At 38.6% G+C, this 14,509-nt stretch overlaps 2 protein-coding genes across 3 annotated transcripts in view; one reads left to right on the forward strand and one right to left on the reverse strand.

Moving 5' to 3' along the window:
- Positions 1-2,595, forward strand: part of gabbr1a (gamma-aminobutyric acid (GABA) B receptor, 1a) — a 95,135-nt gene extending 92,540 nt beyond the window's left edge. For both annotated transcript variants that reach the window (XM_042490951.1, XM_042490952.1), the window contains exon 24: positions 1,432-2,595. In XM_042490951.1, the coding sequence (XP_042346885.1) occupies positions 1,432-1,716 (285 nt within the window). In that variant the 3' untranslated portion in view covers positions 1,717-2,595. The remainder of the gene's footprint in view (positions 1-1,431) is intronic.
- Positions 2,596-7,351: 4,756 nt separating this feature from the next.
- tnfb (tumor necrosis factor b (TNF superfamily, member 2)) lies at positions 7,352-9,110 on the reverse strand. Its single transcript, XM_042490128.1, has 4 exons — positions 8,902-9,110; positions 8,751-8,805; positions 8,572-8,631; positions 7,352-7,916 (listed from the first exon to the last, which is right to left on the reverse strand). The coding sequence occupies exons 1-4, from the start codon at positions 9,082-9,084 to the stop codon at positions 7,468-7,470; spliced, it is 747 nt and encodes a 248-aa protein (XP_042346062.1). The 5' UTR covers positions 9,085-9,110; the 3' UTR covers positions 7,352-7,467.
- Positions 9,111-14,509: the final 5,399 nt, after the last annotated feature.

Consider the following 14,509-nt stretch of genomic DNA (forward strand, 5'->3'; position numbering starts at 1 on the left):
ATGATTAAATTCTGCATCAGAAGAGAGTTTATGAACATTAAAATTAGGTGGGGAAAAAGGTGGATATATCGATATCGTTATCAGCTAAATGAGTTGTTAAACATCGTCATATCAGATATTGACAAAAAATCCAATATTGTGGATCCCCACACACCACATCGAGACATATGAATAGAGACACGGTGTATGTCGTCATGTTTGTTTTGTGATTATTTATTTATTCCATGTTATTTCTTGCAGGTTTTCCTTATGTGATATATATATATATATGATGTGAATTTATTTTTATGGTTTGCTTCCACTCTGACAGATATGAAAAAGCATAGTGAAGCATTCCTCTTCTAGACAAAGTTATTGTACCTCCATTAATTCACATTTCCTGAGGTTAAGCCCCATGGAATTAATAATTAGATTAATTTACACCACCAATCATTTAATTGCTTAGTCTAAGAGTCCTCAGCATTTTTCAAGCCGCGAAGCCCTTTATTCAGAGACAGAGCCGGTCACCCCTTACTACATCGATAAGATAAAATTACAGCACATTAAACTGGTCCTACAATAGCAGGGAGGGCATCCTAAATGTCCATATATTAACAACCCTTTATGGTGCATGTAATACCAGGCTATTAAAATGCTAATTATTGGCAGATTTAATTGTTTATACATAATGTATTGATGTTAAAATGAACAAATTAATGAATAGACCAATTTATCTTTACTAATAATGTGTTGGAATCATGTTAATGTGTATTTTTAGACATATTTATTTACTTAGATCACCAGTAGCCACTACCATTGTACCAGTGTTGTATATATAAAACAATTGTGTAATTTACACACCAAGGCAAAAAGGAAAAAAAATCAATAAGAAAACAGGAAAACTACAAAAACAGAACAACAACAACCTTTAAATCAACAAAAGAAAAACAAAGTGATAAATTAACTGACCCGACAAGAAAATGGATGGATGGAAAAAAATAATATTAATAAAAATAATTATGACAGTAATTACAACAATGACAACAAGTAGGCCTCTCCCCGTTATATCTAAATAGTCGGTCAAACATTTAAAGCTCAAAAATAAATACTACTACTAAAAATAGCACAGTGACTGGGAAAAATACAGAGGAAAGTTACTCGTCAATGATCATTTGGTCATATATTATGTAACAAAAAAAAATGTTTTCTTTTTGAGAGGAACTGGTGTTCACTTATCACTTATTTCTTTAACCTCTAACTTTTACATATGAAAAAAAACACATGACATATGAGAAAATAAAATAAAATAAAAAAATCTGTGGGTTCTGTAGGGTCGATCCTGATTTTTTCGGGCTCGATAAAAGCTCTAAACCCCTCCCTCAACGCTGAAACGACACCGTTGCCCTCGGACGTGACTGAAACAATCTCTCTTTCCTCTTGTCGTGTCTTTAGAAAGAAGAGAGGGTATCGGCGCTCCGCAACCAGCTGGCTGAGCGACAGGCTCTACGCAACCGCCGCCGACCCTCCTCAGGCCAGAATCAGAACCACAACGCCCCGCCGCCCTCCTCCCAGCCAGATCCCAAGTCTCTGCTTCCCCCGCCCGGCTACCCCAACCCCACCACGGACAATCACTCGCTCCCGCCTTCCTTCTCCAACTCGTCCAACCTCTACCCGGCCGACAGCAAGATGAGCCGCAACCACTGTCACAACAGCCAGATCCCGCTGCTGTATAAGTAGGCGAGGCTCTGGGGGAGAAGGTGGAGGAAGGGAGGTGAGGGAGACAGTCGCACAGTGCACACACACACACACATACACACACACACACACACACACACAGGGGACACAAAACACAACGAAACACTGTGGCTTTCACTTGTTTCGGCGATGAGCACAGCGGTGTTGTGACACTGTTTTAAAAATACGGCGTGGAAGCACAAGTAAGCCCACAGGAGTGCTTTACACTCGGCAGCTTCGGGGGAGAGTCACGCAGGTAACACCCGTCCTCACAGGTTTGATCTCACTGTGTTCAACCCAGCAAACGAGGCACTTGTGACTGGTCAGACTAGCAGCACTCGAGGTCTTTTTTTTCCGAGCGAACGGATCGATCTGTTAATCATTCCTCTCCCTCATTCGTTATCTCGTTCTGTTGTGGAGACGCGGCATCGAGGATCTTAAAAAGGAAACGTTTTGTGTTTGTGTCTTTGCTATATCGTCTCCACCGTTTGTCTGTCGAGTTTGTTGACTAGGCAAGCACATACCGTAGTGATTTATATTGTTCTGTAGTATCTGATCTGTTTTGTCATGGAGTTGTTGTTAAATTATTTGTTGACTTTTCAGGAGAGTCCTGAAAAGCTGAAAGGGACAAAGCAATGTACAGTTTTTTCCCCAATGTTTCCTCTGAAGAGCTGGACCAGGTGGAATACAGGTGTCACTGAAAAGTGATAACGTACATTATTAAATAGCCATAACTTAGAAGGGCCCAGAAGCTTGGCATGTTGTCAGGACTGTGTATTCGAATACAAAACTGCATCTTAAACAGGGTTCGTACGGTCACGAAATACCTGGAAATGTCATTGAATTTTCAAATAGCGATTTTCAGGCCTCGAAAAGTTTTAGAAAACTAAATTTACCCTGAAAGTTTTTGGAAAGGTCATGGAATTTTGTTTCAGAAACCTTAATAAACACATAATGTGTTCAAGGACTATCTGAAATTTGAAAATCCAACAATTTCTTTTTTTTTTTACAGTTTCTGGCTGTGATGAATGGTGCAATTGTTTTAATGATTTTTAAAGATCCAAACATTTTTAAAGATTTTTTTTTTCTTTAAAAACCACCCAAAAATTTGGAAGAAAAAAAATCTGCTATTTTTTCTTCATAATTGCCCTTTTTTAAAATTATTTTAAAAAGAAATATGCCTATCAAACTCACAGAAGGGCATGTTTTCTTTAAAACTGGCAATTAAATAAATATTATAATTTAAAAGCCAAAATATTAGAATTATTATTATATATATTATATTATTATATTATTATTAAAAGCTTAAAATTATTTGACATGACTCCCCATAAAAAAAATAGTCCCTAAGTTATATTTAAATATTCAGTTCTAATTGTGCTCTGAATTAATTATTTTTTGAATAATATAAATTTTAAAAGCTATTATATAGTAAAGGAAAAGAACCGATGAGGAGGGTAAGTGGTCGTTTCAGAGAATGTATGGTCTTTAAAATTTGCTAAAAAGTCACAGAAATGTATCGGTGAAAATGTGTGTGAACCCTGCTTAAACTCCAGTCCTTTGCTGAATATTAGACCCATCTTTTGGAGGATCTGAGCTTGAACAAGGACACAACAATTTGGGAACAATTTCGATAGTTCTGCCATTTGAAATGATGTTTAACGATGTATTTTTTGAGATTTGTGTTGTGTCTGTTTGGCAGTGAAGTGCAGTCGTAGCCATCAAATAAGCCCCTCGTCCTGCATCTCATGTATTTTGCAGATGTGGCGGCTACTTCTGCGGCCACAGTCGCCGCTGCACATTTTTAACGGTCAGAGATGTTAACTTCCGACTTGCCATAGGAAAAGTTTCTGCCTCCTGAAGATAAAAGCCAGTTTATATATTTCTACAGCAGCAGCAGCAGCAGCAGCAGCAGTGTGGGAAGATGTGGGGCTTCTGCGATGGCTGTTCCTGTAGATATTCAGAGAAAGCACAGTTTTTATACACGTCAATGTGGTGAGCCTTTTTTTAATTTTTCTTATGTTTTCTCATCACAGACAATCTGGATGGATTTTAATGTATTTATCTGTTTATTTATTTTGTATTTTACTTTCCCATTCCGCCTTTTGGTAAACTGTAAATGTATCAAAGAAGGAATATACGTCAAATAATGTGACATACTGTATCTATTCAGCAGTTAATCTGGATGTACTATTTCATTCATGAGCTATTTACAGATTTTATAAAGCAATGATACCTGAAGAGCTTCATCTGCAGGTAAAACTCAAATATTTTTAAAGATATAAATGTCAGCGTGCACTTTAAACTGAACAAACTATGGTTACTCCACTTTATGTTACTGTTACTCGAATACATTTTAGCTCAGGGTTTGGGGGAGGACATAAATGAATGAAATAGGCCATATTTATTAACTGTGCAGTACCTGGATCAGATAGTGTAACATATGAATGCAGAAATAATTTAGGAAATGTTCTATTATCTTGCACATATATGACAATATACATGGATTTGAGGATATTTGTATTCACTATATCTAAGATCTTAAATGTTAATATATTTCAGAGTATGTGTGTGCAAATATATGCGTACCTAAATAAAATAATTGTTTTTTCATTGGCTATTTTTGTGTTTCAGTGATCAGTGGAAATATGTAAACAACTAGGAATTACAGGCTTGATTTCCAAAAAAAAAACCACGCTGTTAAACAGAACTGAAACTGTTTTATTTTCAGCTTGGGTAAAACTGTTTTGTAAAGACAGTAAAAACAGTTCCACATTTAAAGCTCCAGTTTGTGGGGTTTACGGGGATATATTGGCAGAAATGATGTAATGAGTATGTTTTTTGTGGTGTATAATCACCTGATAATAACAATTGTTGCGTTTTCGTTTCCGTAAAATGAGACAATTATCTACATAAAAGCAGCTCCTCCTCCAGAGATCGCCATGTTGCACTGACATGTTTCTGCAAAGCAAACACTGGCTTTGGATACATTCATTTTAACACTAAACAGCTTTATTCAGTATTTTTGCAGGTTTAAATCACCGGATCTGTTTGTTTTGGAGAGGAAGAGTCCTCTGCGGATTATTCGGCTCCTGGTGAAGACCTCCTGAACATCTGGATCTGAAGTCATCAGACAGAAGGTGAGCACACATCAGCAGTATCCCATTTCTGATGAGCTGAACAGCATCTTAGAAACACTGACTATGTTTACATGCAGACTAATATTCCACTTTTATTCCAAATATGGCAGTATTCTGAATACAGGTCATGTAAACAGCATATTCCTTTGAATTCATCCGAATTAGGCCTTTTTCTGAATGCAGCACTTTGCGATGAAGATGTGGAATAATTCAATATTATTTTAGTTTTCAGAGCCTTATTTGGACACGTATACAGCGCAATCATATTATGAGTCTCAGCTGCGGTTTTTACAGCAGTTTGTGACACACGGCCTCCTGCCTGTTTACAGTCAGCTCTGTGTGTTGTCATAGATACGCTATACACAAACCAAGTCGCCAACAGTTTGTAAGGCTGTGGGGTAGAGATGCATGCGGAAGGAAAAACGCACCTACATTTAAACGTAATAAAAGACCTAGATATGAACAGGTTTTGGGACACGATATTGATATTTGGTTATCGCAAAATTGACCTTTTCACGAAGGTGGTTGATGGAATGACAGCGGGAAGCTGTTTTTACACATACTGGGAAACCTGAAAACCTTTTTTGATGCATAAAATGGTCGTACCACTTTTTCTTACTTTGAAATGTCAAACAAAATGTTGGGCCGCGTTAATCAGAGTATGTACGGCTGCATGTAAACACGATTATTGTTGGAAGATTCATATAAACAGCTCAGTAGGAATATTTTCATTTTTCCAGGGCCGATACCGATTATTAGTAGTTAATGAGACTGATAACTGACATTTACAATTAAAAAAAAATCTGTCAATATTCAGAATTTTGAATATAACAAACTTTATTTAAAAACCTTTAGCAAATGTTTAATCAAACCTGAAAAGCTCAACATCTTACACAGAAAGTTCTCAGTGACATTTTTTTAATAAAGTTAGGTGAAAATTTAAATAAGAAAAAAGTTAATAGAAACAGCTCCCTTTGGTTTCACAAAGTAAAAGTTCCTCCCATGCTGACAATTTCTTTGGACTTTTTAATTAATTCATGCCGATACAGATAATCAGCATAATGCCAAATATCCGCCAACCCCTACTGCGGATAATTGGGCCGTAGATTAAAAATCTCTTGAACACTAAATGAATTCTAACCTGGAAAGTTTCAGCTGTTTTAAATCTGCAGTCCTCACTGCTAGATGTCATTAAATGCAACACACTGTTCCTTTGATTTTAATCGTTTTATATTTTTAGAAACAAAAACCCTGTTCTGAACAGTTCCATAAACAGTCTCAACATCCTGTGTCTCACACAGCCGAGCAGATTACATCATCCACTAGATGTCACCAGTTATTTATTCGTCTTCTGACTCAAAATGACCTTTTGAGCAATTAACTCTGTTGGCTCCAGTTTATTTGTCAGTGAAACTTGATATTTTTCTCCAGGTCAGCTTTGCGGGAGTCAAAGAGCAAATAAAACCAGAAGAGGAGATCATTAAACGGAAAGTGGTGCGTGGTTTTCAGAGCGCTGACCAGCTGCGCAGGCCAGCGGGAACCTCGTTACTGAGACAATAAGTGGATGTCTGTAGATAAAAAGAAACTGAAGGAGACAAATGGCTCCCAAGTACATCCGACATTTGTATAATGTGTGTTTTTACATGATGACAATGTGACAAAGCCAGCTGTGCTGCAGTCCCACACACATACACACACCGAACGCACACTCATATGTCACGTCTCTTTCCAGCTGACTGAAGATGAAGTATGTGGTAATAGAGGGAAGGTGGTGTGGAGGAGGAGGGAGGCTGTGTGTGGGAGAAAGGGTGGTGGTGGTGGTGGGGGGGTGTCACTGGGGAAAACCCGCTCTGGGCTGAGGCTTCTGTGGGCCTTCACCTGACACAGCACTCAGCAACAGCACAAAAAGTAGGAAATTCCCCTCATCTTGTCTGATCTAACAGAGGAAGTATTTGCTGGCTGTGGAGGAATTTCAGAGCAACTTTTGCCAGATAATAGACTGAGCCCGCTGCCGTGTGAGTGTGTGAGTGAGTGAGTGAGTGAGTGTGTGTGTGAGTGTGTGTGAGTGTGTGTGGCTGCTGGAGTTGTTTGTCAGCTCAAATCTATATTTGGTAATTCAGCTATGAAATGAGTTCATCCTTTGTAGTGACACAACTTGTAACTTTTTTTTTGCATTTTAATTCAGTTTATGCGCACATAAAGTATATAAATAGAATCTTTTAACACCTCATCCCACCAATTTAAATATAAATAAATACAAATAAATACACACAGGTTGTAATAGTACTTGATACCAGTTCTGTACATAACTCTCCAGCAAAGAGCTGTGTCTGTATGTGATACAGCAGAGAAAGTCTACATTCTCAGGTCAGCATAAATAATGTACGAAAAGTGCCTAAACAGAAACAAACTGTTACAGTTTATAGGATTAAAACAAAACAAAAAAAAAAAAAAAAAAGTGGCACCGCCTGTTCGGCTACGAGCTTTATCTCCAATGAGATTTAAACACTTCAACATGAAGATGAATTAAAAAAAAAAAATTACACATTTTGAAAAAGCCAAAACTTATGGCATGTGCAGAGCTTCGTATCGTCTTTCTTTGTTTCGCATCATTTCAAAGTGCAAACACGCCAAAGAAAGTCCTGCCCTCGTCGGTCTCCAGCTCCGATAGCTGGTTGGTTTCCGTCCACAGTCGGTCTCCTCTGTTCAGCTGAAACACCGCGCCCAGATAAATGGCGTTGTACCAGCCCTGTCCCTCTCTGTAGTCGTCCTCCTGAGCCGTGTTTTGGAAAGCCGACCTCACCGCGCTCATCAGGGAGGCTCTGTTACCTACAGAGTCTGAGTAGCGCCAGATCCTGTGGCTGAGAGGTGTGAGGCGTTTTCCCGCTCCATCCTCGTCGCCATCGCTGGAGACTCTGAACGACGCCTGGCTGTACACGAAGTAGAGGCCGGTTTGCGGGATAACGATCTGGTTTCTCAGCAGTTGGAAGCCGCCCTGAGTGAACGCCTGGCCTTGACCGCTCCTCCACTCCAGCTGGTGATCTTTGCCGTCTTTGTAGATACCTGGAAACGAACAAGAAGAAGCAATGTTAACAGCTTGAAACCTGCAGCAAAATCAATGTCCTTGCGCTTTAAAACGCCTTTCGCAAATATTTAGACCTATGAATGAGTGAAAACATGGGGAAAAGGCAATGAGCACTTTGGCAATAGATATTTCACAAATTGCAAGCAATTTTGTAGATTTAGACAATCTTTTCTAAAAAAGCTGGGGGAAAATATCTAGGGCAAGACCAAAAAAGCTACAGGAAACCTAATTTTATTACTAGCAAATTACATATTAAAAATTATGTTACAAAATTCTTTAAAAAATTTCCAGATCAATTTTTTAACCTTTTATTTTACTATTTTTGGGGGTAATTTTCTTAATTTTTTTGTGAATTTTTTGGTCATATTTTCCTCTGTTGCTCATTGCCTTCTTCCCATTTTTTTGAAAGAAATCATGCCAATTTTTCAAGTTTCAAAGGGTTAAAGCCTTGCAAATCTTTAGTTTCTCTGTTTAATAATCAACAGGTGTGTCATTAGGAAACTGGAATGACAGACGCCAATGAATAACTTGTGCAGCAGCTTCCTCAAAGTGCTCCTGAACAACATACAAATATCACACAAGTGGAAGAAAGAGTTTCTTTTGTTTGCTGAGGATCAACTCATGGTGACTCACCCTCTAAGTGGATTGCTGCCTTGGCTTTGCTGCCGATTCGACTCAACGTGTAGTGGGGATCTGAAGGGAGGAGGACAAATGTGAGCTTGTCTCGTATAATCCACAGAGACTCAAATACAAAAAAACCCCTTTGCTTTTTTTTCCTTTAGATTCACACAAGCACCCATGCTTATAATTACCTGTTTTCTCAGCAGAGTCTGTCTTGATTAGTGCTTCAGTTTGGCCTGAATTTGTCTGTATTGAAGGAAGCACATTAATTAGAGTTATTAATAAACATTTCCTCTTTTTATTTGACAGGAAACAGACTTTCAAACTCAAGACAAAGCTTACCATCATGTCTGGCCTCCAGTTCCAAGCAAACAGCAAGACGCCTACGAAATAAAGGGCCGCAACAAGAAGGGCCACGGACACCTTCAGTATCCACCCCAAGGGGGACTTCTTTTCCACCAACACCACCGTCCTCTCCTCAGGACCCATCTCCACATCACCGGGTGCAGTTGCATAGGCCACCATACTGTGCACAACAGCAGTTAGGAAAATCTGTCTGTCTGGATGCTGTGTCTGTGGTGCTACTTCTCTCTTTGTGTTGCTATTGTGTTAAGAGTGAACTTCTGCCGGAGAGCTTGTAGTATTTATGCTGTGGCAGCTGCTACTGCGGAAGGGAAACTCCAGTGATGTCACTCTGTAAGCGGAGACAGTGCAGGAGGCAGCAGCAGCAGCGCAGCGACCCAAGCCACGGAGAGAAAAGAGCCGCGGCCGGGAGGGAAAGAAAAGTCACAGAATTTTTAGTGGAGTTTTACCAGAGCGCAACGGGAGTTGCGGTTTCAGGATGGGGAAAGTGATTGTCCTCTGCTTTTGGCTTTTTGAAATCTTACACAATGTTTTAAAACACACACACAAAGACAGACATTTGTGCACAAACACACAAAGTCATAAAAACATATTGAGCTCATTACTGACTCCAGCCACCCACACAGTGTAAGCTCTGTCTGTAAGTGCTGCGGTTTACACATAAATCCACAGCTCACCGGCATTCAGAGGTCAGGCCAGATGTTTTGAAATGCCACAAAAATGTGTGGATTGTGTAAACACTTCACCTGTTAATCACCTATTTTGATATTTGTAACACATTACAGTGTGGTTGAAAGCAGATGTAAGGAAATGGTTTAGAGTTTATTCAAACTTCTCCTATGAAGAGGCATTTTATGGTTTTGCAACTGTGTTTCTCAACATTTATTATCTGTTTATGGACTAGCATGCCCGCAGGATAAGCTATTTATATATTTAATTTTTATTTTGCTTTTATTGTGTATCTGTCTTTGTTGTAAAGCACTTTGTGATTTTTTATATCTGTGAAAAGTGCTATACAAATAAACTTTACCAACTACTTACTTAAAGAAACATATCTGCCAATAACTACATTTTAATGTGTTTAAAGCTGAATCATTATGTTTATTGTATTAGAAGAGATTCAGTGGCAGGAAATTCTCTCCTAATACCTAAACTGTACACTCAACTGTAGTTATCTGCTTTAAACAGAATATTTCCACCATTTTGCCTGATAGAGACCTATAGCTCTTAGATTTATAGCCTTCATTTTAAAACATGTTAATTATCTTTTCACAAGAGCTCTGGCTGAATAAACATATCTAAAATATCCGTGAGTAGCAGCAGTCGCCGGATGACCTGACCTGGCTGGTTCCCAGTGCAGAGCAGCAAAGGCTAACATTAGTAAACGGCGAGCTGAGGGTGGGTAGTGGACGTCATATTTCTGCATGTTAACCAGTGAGTTGCCGTCTAATGAGTTTAAGGCTATCGAAAGCAAAATCAACCAAAACTGAAATCCATATCATGACTTTTTTCTTTCTATTGAATTAGCATCTGCTGCCAGCTAGCTGAGCTAGCCGTAGATGCACTCTTCCTCCTGCGCGGTGATACATATGGCAGGTGTAGTTTGGTAGAAACAAAATAGTTCCTACATAAAACTGCTCAGAACAAGATGTATCCTTTGTTATCGGGTTGTGATTTCTGTATGAGACACTGATGTTGAGTTAAAATGTATTTTTGCTGTCTAGTTTCATTATATTTCAGAGAAGACGGACATCTCTACGGCCGATATCTCCACACTCTAGATTGATAAGTAGCTCCACAGGTAAGAAGAAAAATATATATTTTGATTTTTAGGTGAGTTGTCCCATTAAGTGATAATATAGAATACAAGATACCTAAAAACAAAAGATATATTGAAAAAAATATGGTCAAACAAAAGCAAAAGTAATACATTAAAAGGTGTAAAATGTCACAAAATAGCTAAATAATTCCTAAAAGGTTCCTGGGAGTACTGTATTGCGCTTTTTGGAGATGTTTTCCTTTTCCTCATGACATCGCCACATCAAAACACAATTCATTTTTTAATTCGACCTCAATCTCAAAAGAGAAAACTGCTGAAGCAAAACTTGGCAGCTCTTTTCTTTTTGTTTCATAACTGAGATGTGATGCAACGCAACAAACTGGTTTTTACACTTCTCCTTACTGGCCCCCGTCCCTGCCTCGGTTTCCCCGTTTCACTTTCTCACCTGACTTTTTCTGCTGAAGGCTGAGCATGAGCGTGTGGGCTTTTTCGCGCACATGCCTGAAATGTCTAGTTCTGTTTTCATTTAGTAGTGCTTTTCTTTTTTTAGCAACACTTATGGCTCTCTTTCCCATTAAGTTTCCCTTGTATCGCAACGACTGCTCTGCTTGTTTGCTCAGCTGGCTGCGAATGAGACAATTGTGTTAAACTTGTGTATCTTGGAAACATGTCAGGACTCGAGTACTGTGACGCTGACTATCAGTCTGTAGTCTTCAGTGTGTTTGACTGTGTTTCCTCGTGTGTGTGTGAAACTAGTGATGAAATCTCACCTCTGACTTTTTTTATTCCAGGATGCAAATACAAACCGACCACAAGATGTTGCAGCCTGATATCATCATCATCGCCATATGCACCCACATGACACCCAAACAAATACTTTACTTCTATCCTCCTGCTCCTCACCCACCACCTCGCGATTATTCATGAGGATTTACAGAAGTTTATGGTTATCACATCCGGTGACCTCAGACTGTACAGTAAGCGCATATATGAGCTGCATTCCTAACCTCTAACCTCTAACCCATTCTCAAATAATAACCATAGAAACATTATCTCTCTATATGTCAAACTGAAATACGCACATCCACAAATTACAACCTCATTGGAAGATTTTTTTTTTTTCAATCCCCATTATTTTTAAAATATATTGTTCTATAAGAAATTGTGTGGACACATAAATGCTCATCACTTCAACATTTTCTGCTCATGTGAAAAGATTACCATATTTTAAGCGAGCATTTTTAACCGTTATGTTTAAGGTTATGAAACTCGAGAACAAGATAACTTATCTCAGATTAATAAAAGAAGAAGTTGTGTTAAGAAGTGAACTGTATCTCTAAAATTCCCCTTGTTGGCAGCAAAATAAGAACTAAGCAAACAAACCCATGCAGTCTTAAACTGTATGTGAGATTTTGAACATTAATATAGCAGCAAACAACCACTGTTGTATTTTGTATGTATTTTTAAGGTTTATTTGTAAGGGGCAAGTAGGCCCATGCACTATAAAACAATGCCACACACAGCCACAATTCATAGCCTTAACTGATTTTTAATTAATTTTTTTTGATGAATTTTTGTCACTAGATAGGCCGACCCAAGAGAGCGTATTTCACCTGTAAAGATATTAAAGGTTATGAAATTTCTGAACAGTAAGATAACATATCTCCGATTTATACAAAGACGAAGTGGTCTTAAGAGGTGATCTGTATCTCTGTAAAATCCCCCTGAAAAAAAACACCTAGAAGTCTCTCTCTCTCTCTCTCTCTCTCTCTCTATGTATATATATATATGTGTGTGTGTGTGTGTGTGTGTGTGGGTGGGTGTGTGTAAGATTTTGAACTTTAACACAGTAGGAAAAAACTTTCTTTAAAATGTATTTATTTACTGTGTTTAATGTTCATTTGTATAAATACTCAGTAGTGGATGAAGTACTTAAAAGCCACACTAGAGTAAAAGTACATATTTCTTACCAGAAAAATACTTTGGTAGATGTTAAAGTCGCCTATTAGAATATTAGTTGAGTAAAAGTCTTAAAATATCTGATATTTATTGTACTTAAGTATCAAAAGAAATTGTATGATATAAAATGTTCTCAAGTAAAAGTACAAGTAAATGCTGGTAACAAAAAGCAAGTGGTTAAAATTTTGAGAAATATGACGTTTATTTCTTCATAACATACCGCCTTAATAAGGGAGCCTATCGTACGCTTTAAGGTTTTGTTTTTTTTTTTTACAAGTGAAAGGATTTAAAGCAGTGGTTCCCAACTGGTGGGTTGTGGTCCAAAAATCCAGGTCCATTCTGAATGGGGTGCAAGTGACTTGTGAATATGTCAAATTTGTAAGAAATACACTTTATTTCCAAATACAATGAAATTCCTGCACAGAGCTTTTATTTTGAAGTGCCATTTCTGCTTATTCTTGCACTATGTTTTATTTTATTGTGCTCTAATCCAACGTGTTGTTTACATTTTGTGAAATAAAATGTGTTCTTCCTTTATCGCCAGACTCACTGGGCAATATCGTACCATATCAGCTGGGTAGACACAGCAGTAATCAATTTCTCCTCTACAGGTATTCCTTCGATCCATCAAAGCTGAACTCTGTGCAATGCTGAGATGCGAGTTTTCTTCGCCGCCAAATGAGACAAATTTTCCCTTGTACTTTGACTGAATAGAAGTGAACAGGAGCTGAATTTTATTGTTAATTTTCCTTGATGTGTCACCGCGCTCTTATACATCCATTTGAGAGTCGTGTGCACGGCAGGCAATCCTGGCTCAGGCTCTGAATGTTATATATTCTGTTGCATCTTGGTAAATCAAATGACAATATGGACACAAAGTCAGTAGAGCAAGAAATGTTTACCACATTTTTCTCTCTTTTTCTAAAATATACTAAAATTGTTCAAGTATAAAGTTGCTCTGCTATTACCACCTCCTTCAGTGTTTTCTATCATGCTGTCCAATCTGTTGAAACTCTCCACGTTGACAAAAACACACAGTCAGAGGTCATCTGTAATATGTAACTCTCAAACTCCCACTGGATCCCTCAAAGAGACAATTACCTCTTTTCATGGAGCGGTGGAATATGAAACTGGTAACTAAACCTCCCTAGTTTGAGCCTTCATATCTGTGTGCCCTTTCCCTACTGTGCTTCTGAATCATTATCGGCCCTCTCCTCATCGTATGGTGACATATTCCCCACATGTAACTCCCCCTGCGATATCACCAGTGCTTTGAAAAATCCCTCTTTTGTTCTTTGCCGATTTTGCTCATGGATTGCATCACGAAATCCCAGGATTGTGGGGTCATCTCGCAGTGGAGCTCAACCAGACAAAGATTACATCAGGGCAGGAAGGAGAGGACGGAGGAAAGAAGGGCGGAAGGAGGGTGGGTAGGCCAGTCGGGGAGGAAGGAAGCTGTTGTAGGCGAATGATTAAGACGCTGCATTTATGGCAGGAGTTTCATTTTCTGATTCGTATGGTGACACCATCACAGGTGCCAGTTTTTCAAGAAACAAAAAATCCACATCAAGGAGGTTTTGGTTTCCTCCTCATCATTCCTTCTTCAGTGTTGCCGTGTGTGGGCTCAGAGGGAGCTGATGATGTGTAAGGGAATAAACCGAGGCCAAAATACCACAAAAGCAAAGTGGCTTCCGCTAACACTAGACTGTATAGTCTGGTGGCCTACAAACCTCCGCAATGCCGTCAAGCAGTTACGCTTTACTTACTATTAGGTCATCGTTTTCTGTATCTGTTAGGAGCTTATTTAAAAACCATCAGATTAGATCAGGTGCTCATCTGAATCTTGGA

The sequence above is a fragment of the Plectropomus leopardus genome, chromosome 7, assembly GCF_008729295.1.
Source record: "Plectropomus leopardus isolate mb chromosome 7, YSFRI_Pleo_2.0, whole genome shotgun sequence".
NCBI classification, from domain to species: Eukaryota; Metazoa; Chordata; class Actinopteri; order Perciformes; family Serranidae; genus Plectropomus; species Plectropomus leopardus.